General features: G+C 50.1%; 1 protein-coding gene across 1 annotated transcript; it reads left to right on the top strand.

Moving 5' to 3' along the window:
• Positions 1-4,737: 4,737 nt before the first annotated feature.
• Positions 4,738-11,081, top strand: LOC144094446 (uncharacterized). The gene is made up of 3 exons (XM_077628381.1): positions 4,738-4,770; positions 6,784-7,128; positions 8,077-11,081. The coding sequence occupies exons 1-3, from the start codon at positions 4,738-4,740 to the stop codon at positions 9,682-9,684; spliced, it is 1,986 nt and encodes a 661-aa protein (XP_077484507.1). The 3' UTR covers positions 9,685-11,081.
• The last annotated feature ends 3,642 nt before the right edge of the window (positions 11,082-14,723 follow it).

Genomic DNA, 14,723 nt, shown 5'->3' with positions numbered 1-14,723 from the left:
GCGTCCACTCTCCTCGACGCCGGCGTCCGCTCTCCCCTAAGACGCATCGAACAGGACGAAGAGACTGGCAGTGGTAGAATCTACCGGTGCTGCACATCTCGCCTGCTTTTTTTTGTAATAATAATATGTAATGTTAATAATAATAATATAAAGGAGTGGAATGCTTTACCTGCTAACATTGTGGCTATTAACGAATCAACGTCTTTCCGTTCATCGTTACTAACATTTCTTGAATCAGAAGCAGCATTCTCGTCTGTTTGAACTTGCCGCCTTGTACCTTTGTTTTGCCTTGTATGGGTACATATTATTTTTGTTTATTGCACACAGCACCATGCCCACGATGTATGAGGCCGACCCAATTTCATAATTAACACTTTGTTCTTTCATTCTTTTTTTTCTCTGTATTATGTATGAAGTGAACCCTTGAGTATTTTTGTTATTTTCTGTCGTCCCCCCCCCCCCTTATGTAATGTCCAGCCGGGCCCTTAGGGTACTTAAGTAAATAAATAAACTTCATTTGTATCACAAGAACATGATGCCGGAGGCCTGCAGAAAGGCTGTCATTAAGGCAGCTTGACAAGGCCGCAGGCCCCCACACTGGCAGCCACACGTAGCGGTCAGCAATCAGGAACAAATATATACAACCAAGTGTGAAACAGTAGACAAAAGGTATTACATTGAAAAAAGGAAATTTCCACGAAAACCTGACTGTAACAAGAGGGCACACAATTTGAACAAATCTCATCGCCGGAGATATATAAAGACAAAATAGCAAATGAAAATGATGGTTTGAGATACAATGTTGTGTGAGTATATTGTGTTGTTTTGATGGGTTTTTTTATTCCTAAAGTAGTGTCGAAGTTTCTTGAAATAAATATTATCTGGTTGTATGTTTTTCTTATGCAACGTATTTAAAAGTCTTGGTAACCGGTTTTTTAACCTTTGTAAATGATATGTGGTCCTACATGTTTCAACTTCCCATCTCTCGAAATTTCGCGTGTTGTATGCGTTAGGATGATTTATTGTGTCGGCTATCTGGCGCAAGAAACAAGTACCATTTTTAATCTCTTGTTTGCATTGTTTGCACAGACGACAATCATAAGTCTTCGTCTTTATTGAGTACAGATGAATAGCAGCCTCTGCCTCTGCCTCCCGATCCTTGGCCGATTCCCCAGTGTGGGTATGTGCCATCTCTTGAGAGGATCACGGCAACCCCCGGGGACGCTTGGCTGCAGCGACGACGTAGTGGCCTAATGCCTGCTGACAGGTGGCGCACCACCCGGTTGTCGGGATGCTGACGAAATCGGCACTGGAAACATACCGGACCTTTAAACAGGAAATTGTCAAAGAAAATATCTATGATAATTGTAGGGGAAGTTCTTTGTTGTTTGAGGCCAGGACTGGAGTTTTGCGGACTAAGACGTATAGAGTCTGGTACCAGGAGATAGACACTTTGTGCATTGCGTGCGGAGAGGAGGAGGAAACAGCTGAACACTTGATACTTTTCTGTAAAGGGCTTCACCCTACAGTGGAAGGCAGCGGGGCTGACTTACCCAAGGCATTGGGGTTTAGGGATAGTGAAGGGAAAGTGGATTTTAAGAGGTTAGAAGTAACCAAGCGAAGGTTATCTGATTAGTGGCTAAAAGCAAGACAGGAGTAAAATTTCACAAGACATGGCTAGGTGGCTTGAGCCACCGCCCGATGTAAAGGGTTCAGCCGTATCCATCCATCCATCCATCCATCCATCCCAACCTGCACACCGTGGCAGGCGGACCACCTGCCTGAGGCTTCTGACTGTCAACACCTGCGAGTACAAAGGCGCGTCGAAAAATATCTTACTACCGGGTGTTTATTCCGTTTATTGTTGTGTGGATCGGAAAAGAATAATCAGGAAGTCAGTGAAACATTCTGCATCTCACGTTAAAGTTTCTGTGAGCATAGCGGAGCCACAAGCACCTAAGCAAGACTCGTGCTACGAAGACGAAAAAGAAAAATGAGGCAGACAGCGACGGAAGATTCTTACGCCCCAAGGCATGGAGTCTAATGTAAGTCCAAGATTCTCGATCTTTCGCTTGCTGTCTAGGCTCATAGCTGCAGTTCAGTGCAAACGCAAAGTAAGCAGTGCAATGCAATCCAGTTGACACTTTTTATTACGCGTGACCGCGATCAGTTCGCAGCGGCACAAGTACAACACATGACCGCCTTGGCTGCTGAAGTGGAGAGGAATAAGCATCACGGGACCAAAGGTCGGGGTTGAAGTGCAAAAGTCGTTTAGGGTTTCATGCGAGCACTCTGTTTATTCCGACGAGAAATCACGATCTGGCCACACGAGACGTCGTCAAAGCTTAGATTTCGGCAAGTTACCACGATGGTGTGGCCAGCCCTCCACAATCACTGAAATTAGCAGGCTTCAGCATTGAAGTCGAAGCGTCTTTTACATTTAAGCTCATCCTTTTGTCGGCATTCCTGCCTTATTTCCTTCTGACTTGAGTTTACTACCCTACCAGATGCCAAACCTTAGGTTCCGCCTAGTCTGTGTTCGCGCAACAGCGCTAAAAAACTTGGTGGGGACACTTATCGCGTAATAGGTTAATTCCCATATATGCACAAGGTCATTCTCTACTTAACATTCATAGATCCGTGGGAGTCCTCGTACCACTCCTGGCGCAGTGGTGCAGCGGTTAAGCGATGCGCCACTGCCCCGCGATGGCAGGTGCTCCAAGCGGTGGGCCTTAAGCTGTGCGACCCAGGTTGCTTTTCCAGAGCGACCAATCATTAACTGCCACCTGCCACGGTGGGCAGTTTGTTCACGCTACAGTGGGCAGGTTGTGATAACGCCGCAAGGTCACGTGACCTAGGTGGCCCACCTGCCTCCTAGGTTGCTCTCTGGGGACCACCTGCTAGAGCCATGCTCGTGATTTTTCGCGTTATAGAAAGCCATACAAAGGATGGTGTGGTGACCTACATTATACACATTATATTGCACCACAAAAAACCGCGTAACCTGCATCCTTCAAGCTATCAATTCATTATTTATTCATTTCAATTCACCTTTATTTTTCAACATTTCACAGTATTGACGGTCTCACAGGCAAAAAGCTGTAGCAACAACTTGAGGCCTAGGAGCCGGCGGCAGGCAACAGTGACAGCAGTACTAAAAATTCTATACATGTAATATATATCGCTATACCTACAGAAACAGTCACACTTCATCATAAATTTACAAAAATTAGAGGTGAAGTAAATGTATAAAAGATATCTAAACGTTATACAAATACCAGCGTTAACATGCACACGATATTACAAAAAAAGCGATAATTGCACACGTGACAGATGAAACTAGCATAGGAATGTTTTTATTCCACGCGCTACCATTTTACGCCAGAAACAGCAAACACGTAATACTCTAGAAACATTGAACTCATAATTTTGCGTTTTATTACAGCATTATTAAAACTACATAGACTGAGCTTATTTAGCAACACTGGCATTGTATAGCTCAATGACTGCAGAAGGCAATTAGTCCGGTGGCGTGGAATCAGCCACTTTTCAGAGGCACCTGTTTTAGAAATATTGCTGTGTAACGTTGTACCTGAGAGTGTCATTAGGAATTATATATACTTTTCGTTGGCAAAATAAAAGTGGTAGAGGAGTCGGTAGCTATAAAGACACTGGATATTGATAACATGAGACTGACGAAATAGCTCGGGTGAAGGATGTAAATATGGTACATTGTTTATGCAACGCATGACTTTTTTTTCTAGACGCAGAAGTGTACTAATGCTTTTTTGGTAGTCGTCCCCCAAACTAGTGTACAATAGTTAAAGTGTGAACAGAAGATAACCCTAACTATGCCCACTACAGGACGAAGGCCTCTCCCATATCTCTCCAATTCACTATGTCACAACCTGCGTTTGTTCCCTGCTCTAAGTAGATATACTCCCGTACCACTTCCTACGCTTCAATGCCTATCGCAAACTGCTGCTCCCTTCCGAAACTGTGGAATATTACACTGTTTTTCTGCATTTAATTTTCACTCATCGTTCTGCTTTGCCTGTCTAGGGCACTGATCCCCTCATTTACTTCTCAAGGCAATGTCATCAGCGAATCGCAGATTACTAAAATATATTCCCTTAATTCATACCCACTCATTCAAGCCATCATAGTTATAACAGATTACTAAAAAGCAGGAGGCGTGTGTTAGTTTGTGTACTCGAAGATGGTGAAGAAAATCCCAGCGATGGCAAGAAAGATAGGGTAACGTCATCAAGCGGACATAGGATGCACACAGCAAGCTCAGCGCCACCGTTCCAGACAATCATAAAAATTTTATTCGTCATTCGTCCTATATATCCGCCACTGGCTCACCTCAATATGGTGGCAGTATTCCCGACTACATTCGTACCAATATTGTCACGAACCGTTCGTTACACAGCGTTCTGGATCGTGTCATACGCTTTCCTTTTGCAAATAGTTTACATGTTCTAAACAATTTTAACGGCTAGCTTGCGAAAGCGATTCGAACCGACGACTTATGCAATTTCAAAGGTATGCCTTCCCAGACTTTACCACATCCATTAAGGCGAGGTTGAGGTGTTCACCGAGATGTGAGACAGTTACTGCGCCATTTCCTTTCCTCAAAAATCAATTTTTGTATTAAAATTGTGACGCAACCGTTCATCGTAAACCGTAAATGACATTGACTTGCCAAGTCACCCAGAAGATGAGCTACGAAGCATGATCAATGAGTTAGACCGGCACAGCACAACGGTAGGTCCTAAAATTACCGTGCACAAAACGACAGTAACGTTGACCAGTCTCGGAAGGGAACAGCACTTTACAATTGGTAGCGAGGTGCTGTAAGTGGCAGGGGAATACGTCTGCTTAGGGCTGGTAGCGACTGCAGATCCGAATCACGGGAGCGAAATATCTGGAACAAATTAATAGAGTGGAGTGCATAAGGCTGGTTCTTTTATACTGGAAGCTTACCAATATCCCTCAAGAGAAAAGTGTACAACAGCTGTATCTTACCGGCACTCACCTACGGGGCAGGAACGTTGAGGCTAATGAAAAGCTTTCCGCTTAAGTTAAGGACAACGCAGTGAGCAAAGGAAAGGAGAATTTAGAGGACGCTTAAGCTTCGTCTTTAAGAGTGAGACGCGACAGCGTGTTGCAGCGTTGCCAAGGAATGCACGGAACGCCATCGCCCGTTCAGCGCGACGCGTGGCCCGTTGGACAATTTAAGGAAAGGACGCCTGTCTCACGAACAGGGCCGTAAGGGAAGGAAAATGAAATGAAAATTGTTTTTAAAAAAGTGAAATGACGCCTGTCTCACAATTCTCGCTGGACACCCGTACCGCGCCATAAGGGAAGAAAAATCCCTTCCCTTAGGGCGCGGTTCAGGTGTCCACCGAGATGCGCCATTTTTCGCTCACGGCCAACGCCGCCGACGACACCGGCTTTTCTGCGACACGAGCTCCTTAACGCTGTCGCGTTAAAATGATAGGTGCAACGTTAAGTGATAGGAAGAAGGCAGAGTGGGTCGGGGAACAGTTGCTGGTTAATGACAGCCTAGTCGAAATGAAAAGGAAGAAATGGGCGTGGGAAGGGCATGTACTGCGAAGGAAAGATAACCGCTGGTCCTGAAGGGTAACGGTATGAATCCCAAGAGAAGGCAAGCATAGCAGGGGGCGGCAGAAAGCTAGATGGGCAGATGAGATTACGAAGTTCGCGGGGGTGCGGTGGCCACCGCTGGCAAAGGACAGAGTTAATTGGAGAGGCATGGGAGAGGCCTTTGCCCTACAGTGGGCGTAGTAAGGCTGATGATGAATGATAAGTGTACATTGCCTCCCTGCTCCTACTCTTTCTTTCCCTCTACCTGTCCTTTTTCTCACGCTAGCCGCAGCTCAGGTACTTCAGGTTGCGATGGCATGTGCCGCGGGTAGCAACATATTAACCTTTCTTTGTTATTTTATTAATAGAGAGCCACTAATAATAATAATAACCAGCGTTCGAAGGCGAGTCTTCGTTTCATTTCTCAGTGCACAACCTGCGTCCAGGTCGAACGCTCACGATGACGCTTTCGACTTCACAGTATGTAGGCAGCCTTAAGTGCACTCTGAGTGTTTTTTATTCTCCTGCTCATTTCTCTGTTGCCTTTATTCTTTTCTTCTCGGACTACAGCCGCGCATGCGTAGACCAGTTGGGATAAAAATTCGTGGTGGTTTTGCTCTGGTTCACCTTGGTCGAAAGCGAAAAGCTGCATCTCCCTGGCTACGCTTGTGGTCGAGCGACTGGCGGTTTCCATAGATAGCCATACTGACATAAACGCAGTAGTATGCATTTTTTGTTTGTTAAACATCTTGCTTCCTTCGAAGCTACGCAGGATGTTCATCTTCCTCCATCGACCCAGGCGTCTGGCAGTGAGCGCGCACACACGCGTATATATACCCTCGACTCCTTGCTCCTCCTCTTTTATATGACGTGAGCTACAGCAGCGGCACCAGCGGCTATTACACCAACTATCTCGACTTTGAGCTTTCACTTTGACCTTATGAACCACCTTGGTGTCGAACCTAACTACCACCAGTTATGGTCATGGTTTGACCTCTAGCTACGTTCAGGGTCACACTTGCGGCCCCGCTGACGGCTCGAAAAGCTGGCGTAGTTTTCGCTTCAAAAACCCAGCGCCTGTCCTGTGTGTACTGTTCAGCACTGTCTCGTGAACAGTGCCGACTCGCCCACCCGTCACCTTGTGTTCGGCCTCGATCGGCGCTTGCGCAGGGAGCCACCCAAGTTGGCGAAGAGTTCCGGGAGCGGAAGCCGAGCCGCGAGAAGCGGTTCCTTGCTTTCTGCTTGGCCGCCCTGCTCCTCTCGGCGCTCGCCGTGGCCGCGGCCCTGCTGACGGGACACCGCGCGATGGCTGGACTCCCCGTCTGCCACACGGCCGACTGCGAGAGGCACGCGGCAGAGCTGGCCGACCGGCTGGTCGGAGCCGCGAGTCCCTGCGGCGACTGGTCACGCTTTGTGTGCTCGGCTTGGAGGAGCGCGCACCCGGCCGCCGACAGCGCGCCGCACGACGCCGCCATGGACTGGTCGAGCCAGCTGGCAGACCTGGTTCCCCAGCAGGTGTAGTGTGCATAATGGAGCCCCTAACTATGTTTCATTAGTGCGAAAAAATGGGTTCGTTTAAAGCTGCAGTAACGGTGTATAGCAGCGTAGGTCAGTGGGCAAACACGAGATCCTCGCTTAAATCAAGAAGTGAAAATGGGCGTGTATTGAGAACGACGGACGATCAGCCAGGTGGGCATATGGGGTTAGAGGGGATAAGGCGCCGGGCTGAGTGCGGATCAGTGGGAAAGGCCCTGGCCCGCAGAGGGCGCAGCTGGGTTGTTTTAGAGAGTCTGATTAGCTTGGTCCTCAATTTCGCGCTGTCGCAGGCGGCCCAAGAAGAAAGTGGAGGAAAGGTAATACGCTCTCCACAATACGCTCAGCGCATTTTCAGTGGACTGGTGACAGCGCCGCCTCTCACCTGCCAAGCGAGACAGGTGGCGCTCCAGACGCCTCTGGCGGCGCGAGACTGGATAACGAGCTAATAAGAGCTAACACTGTAAAACCAGAACATGGGAAAAATTATTTCTTGTCACAGCACAGTTAACGTTCAACGTTCGCGTTACAAGGGTTGATGAAGGGTAGATATATAACTGAGCTAGTTTGTGCATACTTCAGGTTTGGATGCAGCAGAGTCAAAAGAACGGGACGCAGAAACGAGCACACAGATATGATGTCGCGTTAAACACTTGTGACTGTCCTGTGGTTTTCTTAATGACATCGTCACCTGGTGAGAGTGCCTGCGGGGCCCCTATTCTTCTGCGCTTTACGAGCCTGAACCCCCCTCCAATTCACTCACCCATTTCCTCTGCACTTAATCTCTGTCATCGCCTTCACGTACTACACCCTACTGCATTAAAGCATCAGCAATGCTTTCAGGCGTAGCACCGCGAAGTCCACTGGCGATCGTTATTCTGTGTCGGGACCTTGACAGTTGCTCATACTGTAATCATCACTTTCTCCCAGATATTCTTTCCACCCGGCGCACGGGCAGCGGTGCGCGCCGTCATCGCTTGCCTGGACCGGTCCTCGGAGAACGCCAACGACAGCCTGTCAGCACTGTCAGAGTTCCTCGAGGAACGAACGCGGGAGGCGAGGGCAGCAACGGCCCCTCCTTCGGTGGCCGCTCTCGTAGAGGAAGTGGCCTACTATGCCGTCAACTGGATGCTGCCGCTGCTCTTCAACACGGCCCTTGTGGCTGCCCACGACGCACCTCGGGGCAGGGCGCTCGTGCTCTTTCCCTCAGACCTGGTCACAATCTGGCTCAAAATCGTCACCGAGCAGCGGACCCACGGTACCTACGACTCCTTGTGGAAGTACCTCTCCCGGGCCACCAGCAGCCATGGCACCCACTTCGACCTGGACGCGGGAGCCGACATAGCCGAGGATGTGCTCTCCACCTTGGACAGCATCGAATTCGAAGCCGAAGTTTCAGTGGTCGTCACCGTCGGCAAACTGGGCGCAGCTCTGGGCCTTCCACCTGGTGAGGATCTAGTGAAAGGGTTCCGCCGAGCCTTCCCGGTAAGCCCTGCGATTGACGTGGACGACGTAGTGTTCGTGTCCCACCGAAAGATTCTGGGCATCCTGGCGAGCCTCATCACGGTGCACGGCGCGCGGCCATTGACTGAATTTGTGCGCTGGTGGGTGCTCCTCGTCGTAGGATTTCTGTCCGACTCCACTTTCATCAGAGAACACGCGGACGTCAGAGAAGTAAGCGAGGTGATGACCCTGGTGTGCACCACTGAGACAGAAGCTACGCACGGGCTCGCGCTGAACACCGCCCACAAAGAACGCCTGGATGAAGACCAGCTCGGCAGTTTGCGCAAGGCGCTGGACAACGTGAAAAGCACTCTTGTATTGAGCATTGACCACGTTTCCTACATGAGCGACAGAGCCAAGGAAACCATGAGCGACCAGCTCAAGGATGTGCGCGCAGAACTCTTGGGTGATGTGAACGCTATGAGACAAGACAACGGGTCAGTAACCCTCTTCGGCGATCTACCCGACGTTGAGTGGCCGTTCTTGAGGTACTGGGTATCTGCGCGTACCCGTATACGTTCCCTGGACAGTGGTGTTAGGTACCGGCTGCCGTACCTGCAGCGGAGAACAGTGCCGGCCACTTTGGTCCGTTACGAGCCCTTTTCGAGGAGAGTAGTCGTAAGCGCTGCTGCGCTAGCCGCCCCTTATTACTACGCCCAAGGAACAAAGGCCATGTTCTACGGAGGCATCGGTTTCCTATACGCGAAAGCCCTCTTGCAAGCAATCGACTATCCTCCAGCAGTCCTGAAGCAGTGCGGACCTTCGGGCAGGCTGCTCCGTGACGAGTTTCCAGACATGGCTGCCATGGAAGCTGCCCACGCAGCTCTGCAGCGAGACAACGACCACTACCGACTGCCTAAAATGGAAACGCTCGACACCGACCACGTGTTCTTCATGACCTTGTGTTTCGGCTCTTGCAGGGCTAGCGGGAAGAGCCGCTTTTCGCACAGCTGCAACAGGGCAGTAATGCGGTCACGCATGTTCGCCCATGTGCTACGCTGCCAGTCGCAAGCAAACCTGTGCCACTATTTCTAGAGTGCATGCAGCATATACCTTCATATTTTTAATTACCTTTCAGATGCGCTATGAAGTATAAATATCGTCCCTCAATTGATGTACAATTTATTTTACATATTATGATTGTAAGTATACATTTGGCATTATACCGTCTTTGCTCGAATCTAGGCCGGCCTGGACTCTAAGCAGACGCCAGAAATTTCAAGGTCAAATAAAAATAGAATCTTTTCTCGATTGTAAGCCAGACGAAAAAAACAACTGAGACGACAGCAGTGGCAGCAGGCGACTGACGTTTATTTCCACGAAACTGCTTCCGCTGGCTCGTTTCCGCCATCGCCGACCCCCTTACCATTGTCCTCTTCGTACAGTGCGCGATTTTCTGTGACATGAAGTGCACTGCAAACGCGGCACTTACGGTACGAGCGCGTAACCAAGCTTTCCGGGATGTCATCCCAGGCTGCAGCGGATCCAGCTAGCTACAACTCCTAGCGACGGGCGCTTAATGCAGCCTGTCGGCACCCTAGCACACACAATAGAGATGAGGAGACGACGGACAGGCGCCAGCTTCCAACTGTTCATTGCACGAGGAAAGCACTACATTTATCGCCTAAAGCTGCGCCCACTTTCACTCCACGGGACTTATCACTTATTGCCGCGCACTATCATCTTAGCACAGAAAATCGTACTCCACCGGATACAGTTTGACTGACGTAGCACTCACCCACAAGGCTGCCTTCTTTATGTGAAAGGCTTCCAACGACAGCCTCGCCTGCTTGATCTTGCTGCTGCCTAGAAGATATTGCCTCTTTCTTACCGAAGGCTAGCAATGAGTGGAACCACCTTCCACTCCATATCATCTGCATTGAAGACGCATCATCCTTCAAGCCCCCAAGTATTTCATCGAAGTATCCCCAAGTATTTCATCGAACAAGCATCGGCATCACGATTTCTGCCTTTTTGTTTTGCCTTTTGCCTGTACTTTTTACTGTTCCTTTTTTCTTTTTTCTCCATCCCCTCTAACGCCCTTCGGGCCCTGAGGGTATTGTAATAAATAAATGCTCGCCTTTTGCAGTCGATGTTCACACTTGCACGTGTTAACATGGCTGACCAAGTTGGCATATTTACCTATTTTCTACATTTTTATCATGTTCCCAAGGCGTCTGTTAGAGCACCTCCCCGTTTGTCCTATAGAGGAGATTAGGCAGGTCAGGGGTATCTCCTTCCGCACAGCAGATGAAAGTACGCTGATGTTTCACCCTGCACCCAGGGCGCTCAGTGCCACAAATCCGGGGTATAAGGTTGGTCAACTTGTTTGGGGCTGAGAAAACCAGCGGTACCCTGTGTCTGTTAGCCACCTTCTTCAGATTGTGTGACGCTTTGAGCACTAAGGCATAACTTCAGGTCTTACCGCAGCGCACCCCCCCCCCCCCTCCTTTCAGGACTGGTGCAGCGTGCTTTTTGGAGGAGGCTTTCAGTGACAGTAGTCGACACCACCGAGGGGAAGCCAGCAACCAAAAGGCGCCCAATCTGATTTTCTAGGCTAGTGTGCACTTGGTGCAGACAGTACTTCGGAAACGAGTACTCAATGCACAGAGAGGAGATGGCGCTTCACGTTTTTTGAATGCGCCGTATTGAAGGACAGCAGTTCCTTGCTAGTACGGGGAACGTAACTCCAGCATGAATGGTCCTCCCCAAATACTAATCTTCGGTCTAAAAACTGCAGTTTTCTCTCCCTTAGGAGCTCATGCGTAAAAACTAGGCCACGACCTTTGAGGTTAAAAACACTTAAAATGCTGGACACATTACCTTCAAGACAACTGTCAAAACCAGTGGATAAAAGGAAATTACTCTGTGATGCTAACAAGAAAAGGATAACAGAACGAGCCGTGTGGTGGTGTTAGAGAATGCAAACGCCCTTGACAGGGTGCAAGATGTGCTCGAGAGAGGACCAAAGTAAGGCATTGAACAGGTTGTGTCTGCCCATGAACTGCTGGCCACAAAGAGGAACATTGCTAGTTTCTAGTTGCTTTAACTAACAAGGGAGGGCGCCGGCACCGCAGAGACACTACAGGATAAAAGTAACCAAGCGAAGCTTATCTGATTGGTGCCTAAAATCAAGACAAGAGTAAAATTTTACGAATCATGGCTAGGTGGCTTGAGCCGCCGCCTTATCCATCCACTAAGCGACACGAGCACCGCGGACGGCGTGATAGCTGCGCGCGCGGGGGGATTATCACTCCCTCTTCAGCTCGCCATCGCGTGCGGATGTTTCAGCGCGGCGCTCCGCTCTCCGCCAGCTGGGCGAGGCCTCGTGGTAGGAACATCAGCTCACCCGTCCGGCCTCGGAGTTTCTTCCTTGCCCTGGCACGGCGAACATTCGCTTTTAACCGTGCTGGTGAGTCGGACGAACTCGATTCCTTAGCGTATTTTATTGCAAGCTGGCGTTATTGTTGTCGCAATAAATGTATTGTTTGTGTCAGCCAGTGTCGTTCCCCTCAGAGCAAGGCCTGCCGTAGTCGGCGTGCGGTCGGATAGCGCGCGCGATCACGGGGTGCGGTCCGTACGGTTTCGAACTGTGTCCGCCGCGGGTAAGCGGAAAGAACATATTATCCCCCCCCCCCCTATTTCAACCCCACAAGATGCACAAGAAACGCTGTGAATCAAGCACGTGAGCCTCGCCGTTTAGGTGGCCAAGCTTATGGGAATTCAAGCAGATACGTGTAGTGCAAGGAATAAAACCGAACAATAGCAACACCATCCGGGTTACGCTAGTTCCTTGTACTTCAGCACTATCCTTCCTCACTTGATGCATAGGAAAACCGATCTCGGACCGATTTACTTTGTCACTCCGTAGCGTGGGAGAAGGCCCTCCCACGGTGCCTCGTAGCGAGAAATTATACAACCATAATGGCGGGACATCCAGCCGCTGACTGCAGGCCTGATTGCCAAAAAAACTTCGCGAAGACGACGGGACAAGAAAAGGCGCAAAGACGCACACACAAAGCGCCGAACTTCCAATTGAGTTCATTTTTGTGAAAACAAGGCACTTATATAGGCTATCAACATGACAATCAAGATACGCACGCAAAAACATTGCCTGCAGGACGAAGACAGTATCATCAGGGCCACGTGCGTTTAGGACCGGTGGAAAGCCGGATGTGCCCATCTAAGAATTCGTCTCCAGAAGAGGGAAACAATTTCTGCCGTCGCAGCTCTTACAGTGCATGGGTAGATCACTGCCCGCGCCGGTGCGCAGGGATCGCCTGTGCCCCAGTGCGCGCTCATTAAAACAACAGCCATCTTGCCCTATGTTGGCCCGTCCGCACGAAAGAGGTATTTCACGCATCCTTGGCCTCCACTTGCAAGATTATGGACGAAATGAACATACCCTTAAAAGGCTGAAGGCCTCCACGCAATCCGTGTTGCACCTTCTACGCCGAGTGTCCTCCCTTAACAAGGGTTTAGACGAAGCGGACAACATGAAAGTAGTGCACGCATTTACGCTTAGCCGCATTCTATACGCAATCCCATATCTCAAATTGAACCGCACGGAAACCGAACGCGTGAACGCAATGATCCGCCTTGCGACTAAGGCAGCCCTAAACCTACCTCGTAGCACTAGCACAGCCAAACTTCTTGCACTAGGCATGCATAACACCATTCAGGAACTAGTTGACGCGCACCTTCAGACACAGTACCTTAGACTTGCCACGAGCACCACTGGCCGCCATGTACTCTCTTCCCTTCGCATCAACATACCCGCTAAGAAGTCAACCCTTATAGCCATCCCTCGACACATCCATGCACCTCTCGTTGTGAAACCCCTTCCTCGAAACGTCCATCCCCAATATCACATCCCTCGCCGCGTAGCTCGCGGTAATGCCCTCCATAAGTATTATGGGCAAGCCCACGATGCCGTTTGGGTAGATGCCGCATGTACAGCGCATGAAGCGGTAGCAGTTTCCTACAATCCAACCCTACCTCACCCCCTAACTCACCGTCTTCCCTCGGGCTCTACGCCTGAGGAGGCAGAGGAGACCGCCATCGCCCTAGCCCTTGCACATTCGGACGCCCAATACATCTTCAGCGACTCCAAAACGGCTCTGTCCAACTTTGCCAGGGGCAGGATTCACGCCCCTGCCTGGAAATTGTTGAACACCCCTACTCAAAATTTACCGCGCAGGGTAGAGCTTCAGTGGGTGCCGGCTCACTCTGGAAACCCTGGAAACGAGGCTGCCGATAAATTGGCACGAGGTCTGATTTGCCGGGCTCAGGACAGTCTCGATCCAGGATTCTCGAGGGAGCAGGCGCACACCTTTGCGGAGCTCACGCAAATACCCCGTTTGGGCCGTCGGACTTACCCTCCTCCCCACCCCTCTCTTACGCACTCCCAACAGATCTTCAGACGCCTCCAGACTCGCTCTGTCAACCCCTCAGCTTTTATCCCACTATTGCGGCACATCCCCTGCATGCTCCCTATGCGGTGACCCCCACGCAACACTCTCCCATATCCTTTTCGGCTGCCCTGCTGACCCTCCCCCGCGGGGACAGCACGCCATCTCGAGCTGGGAGGACTGGGAGGTCCTGCTTATGTCTGCAGACCAGACATCGCAGCTTGCTGCGGTGACTCGGGCTGCCGACGTCATGTCCCGGCATGACCTACTTGATGCAGTGCGGGACCGCGCAGTGGCCCAGGGACCCAGCTGCGTCTAAAACTCACTTGCTGAATAAAGTTTTTCTGTCTGTCGGAAACGCATTTATTGAACTAGCTCTGGTGGTTCTTCTTGCAAGTGGTTTTTTCAGTTTGCAGGGCACCGAAAAAACGACTCGGATCCCATAACTTTCTTGAGGTTGTGGGAAAGACAATGAAAATACGGCATGACAAATAGATTCTGAAGGTCTGCTTTCAGCTTTGTGGTGTACCGCGGGAAACCAGCCGTTGCAATCAGCTGGGACTGGAAGAAGAGAGAGCTTAGTCCACTCATTCCGGTGGCAAAATACGCGAAGGTTGGTAGTCGCCCTCGCCTCCAGTTGGGCAGGAATATTGTACTGCGAGA

This window comes from Amblyomma americanum, chromosome 6, assembly GCF_052857255.1.
Source record: "Amblyomma americanum isolate KBUSLIRL-KWMA chromosome 6, ASM5285725v1, whole genome shotgun sequence".
Taxonomy (NCBI): domain Eukaryota; kingdom Metazoa; phylum Arthropoda; class Arachnida; order Ixodida; family Ixodidae; genus Amblyomma; species Amblyomma americanum.
This window is presented reverse-complemented; position numbering and strand designations above follow the sequence as displayed.

What these genes read in the sequence shown, in the direction of transcription:
- LOC144094446 (XM_077628381.1), top strand. Translation starts at nt 4,738, where the DNA reads ATGATCAATGAGTTAGACCGGCACAGCACAACG. An exon ending in TAGACCGGCACAGCACAACG is followed by an intron (nt 4,771 to 6,783) that starts GTAGGTCCTAAA and finishes GCGCTTGCGCAG; the next exon opens with GGAGCCACCCAAGTTGGCGA. An exon ending in CAGACCTGGTTCCCCAGCAG is followed by an intron (nt 7,129 to 8,076) that starts GTGTAGTGTGCA and finishes ACTTTCTCCCAG; the next exon opens with ATATTCTTTCCACCCGGCGC.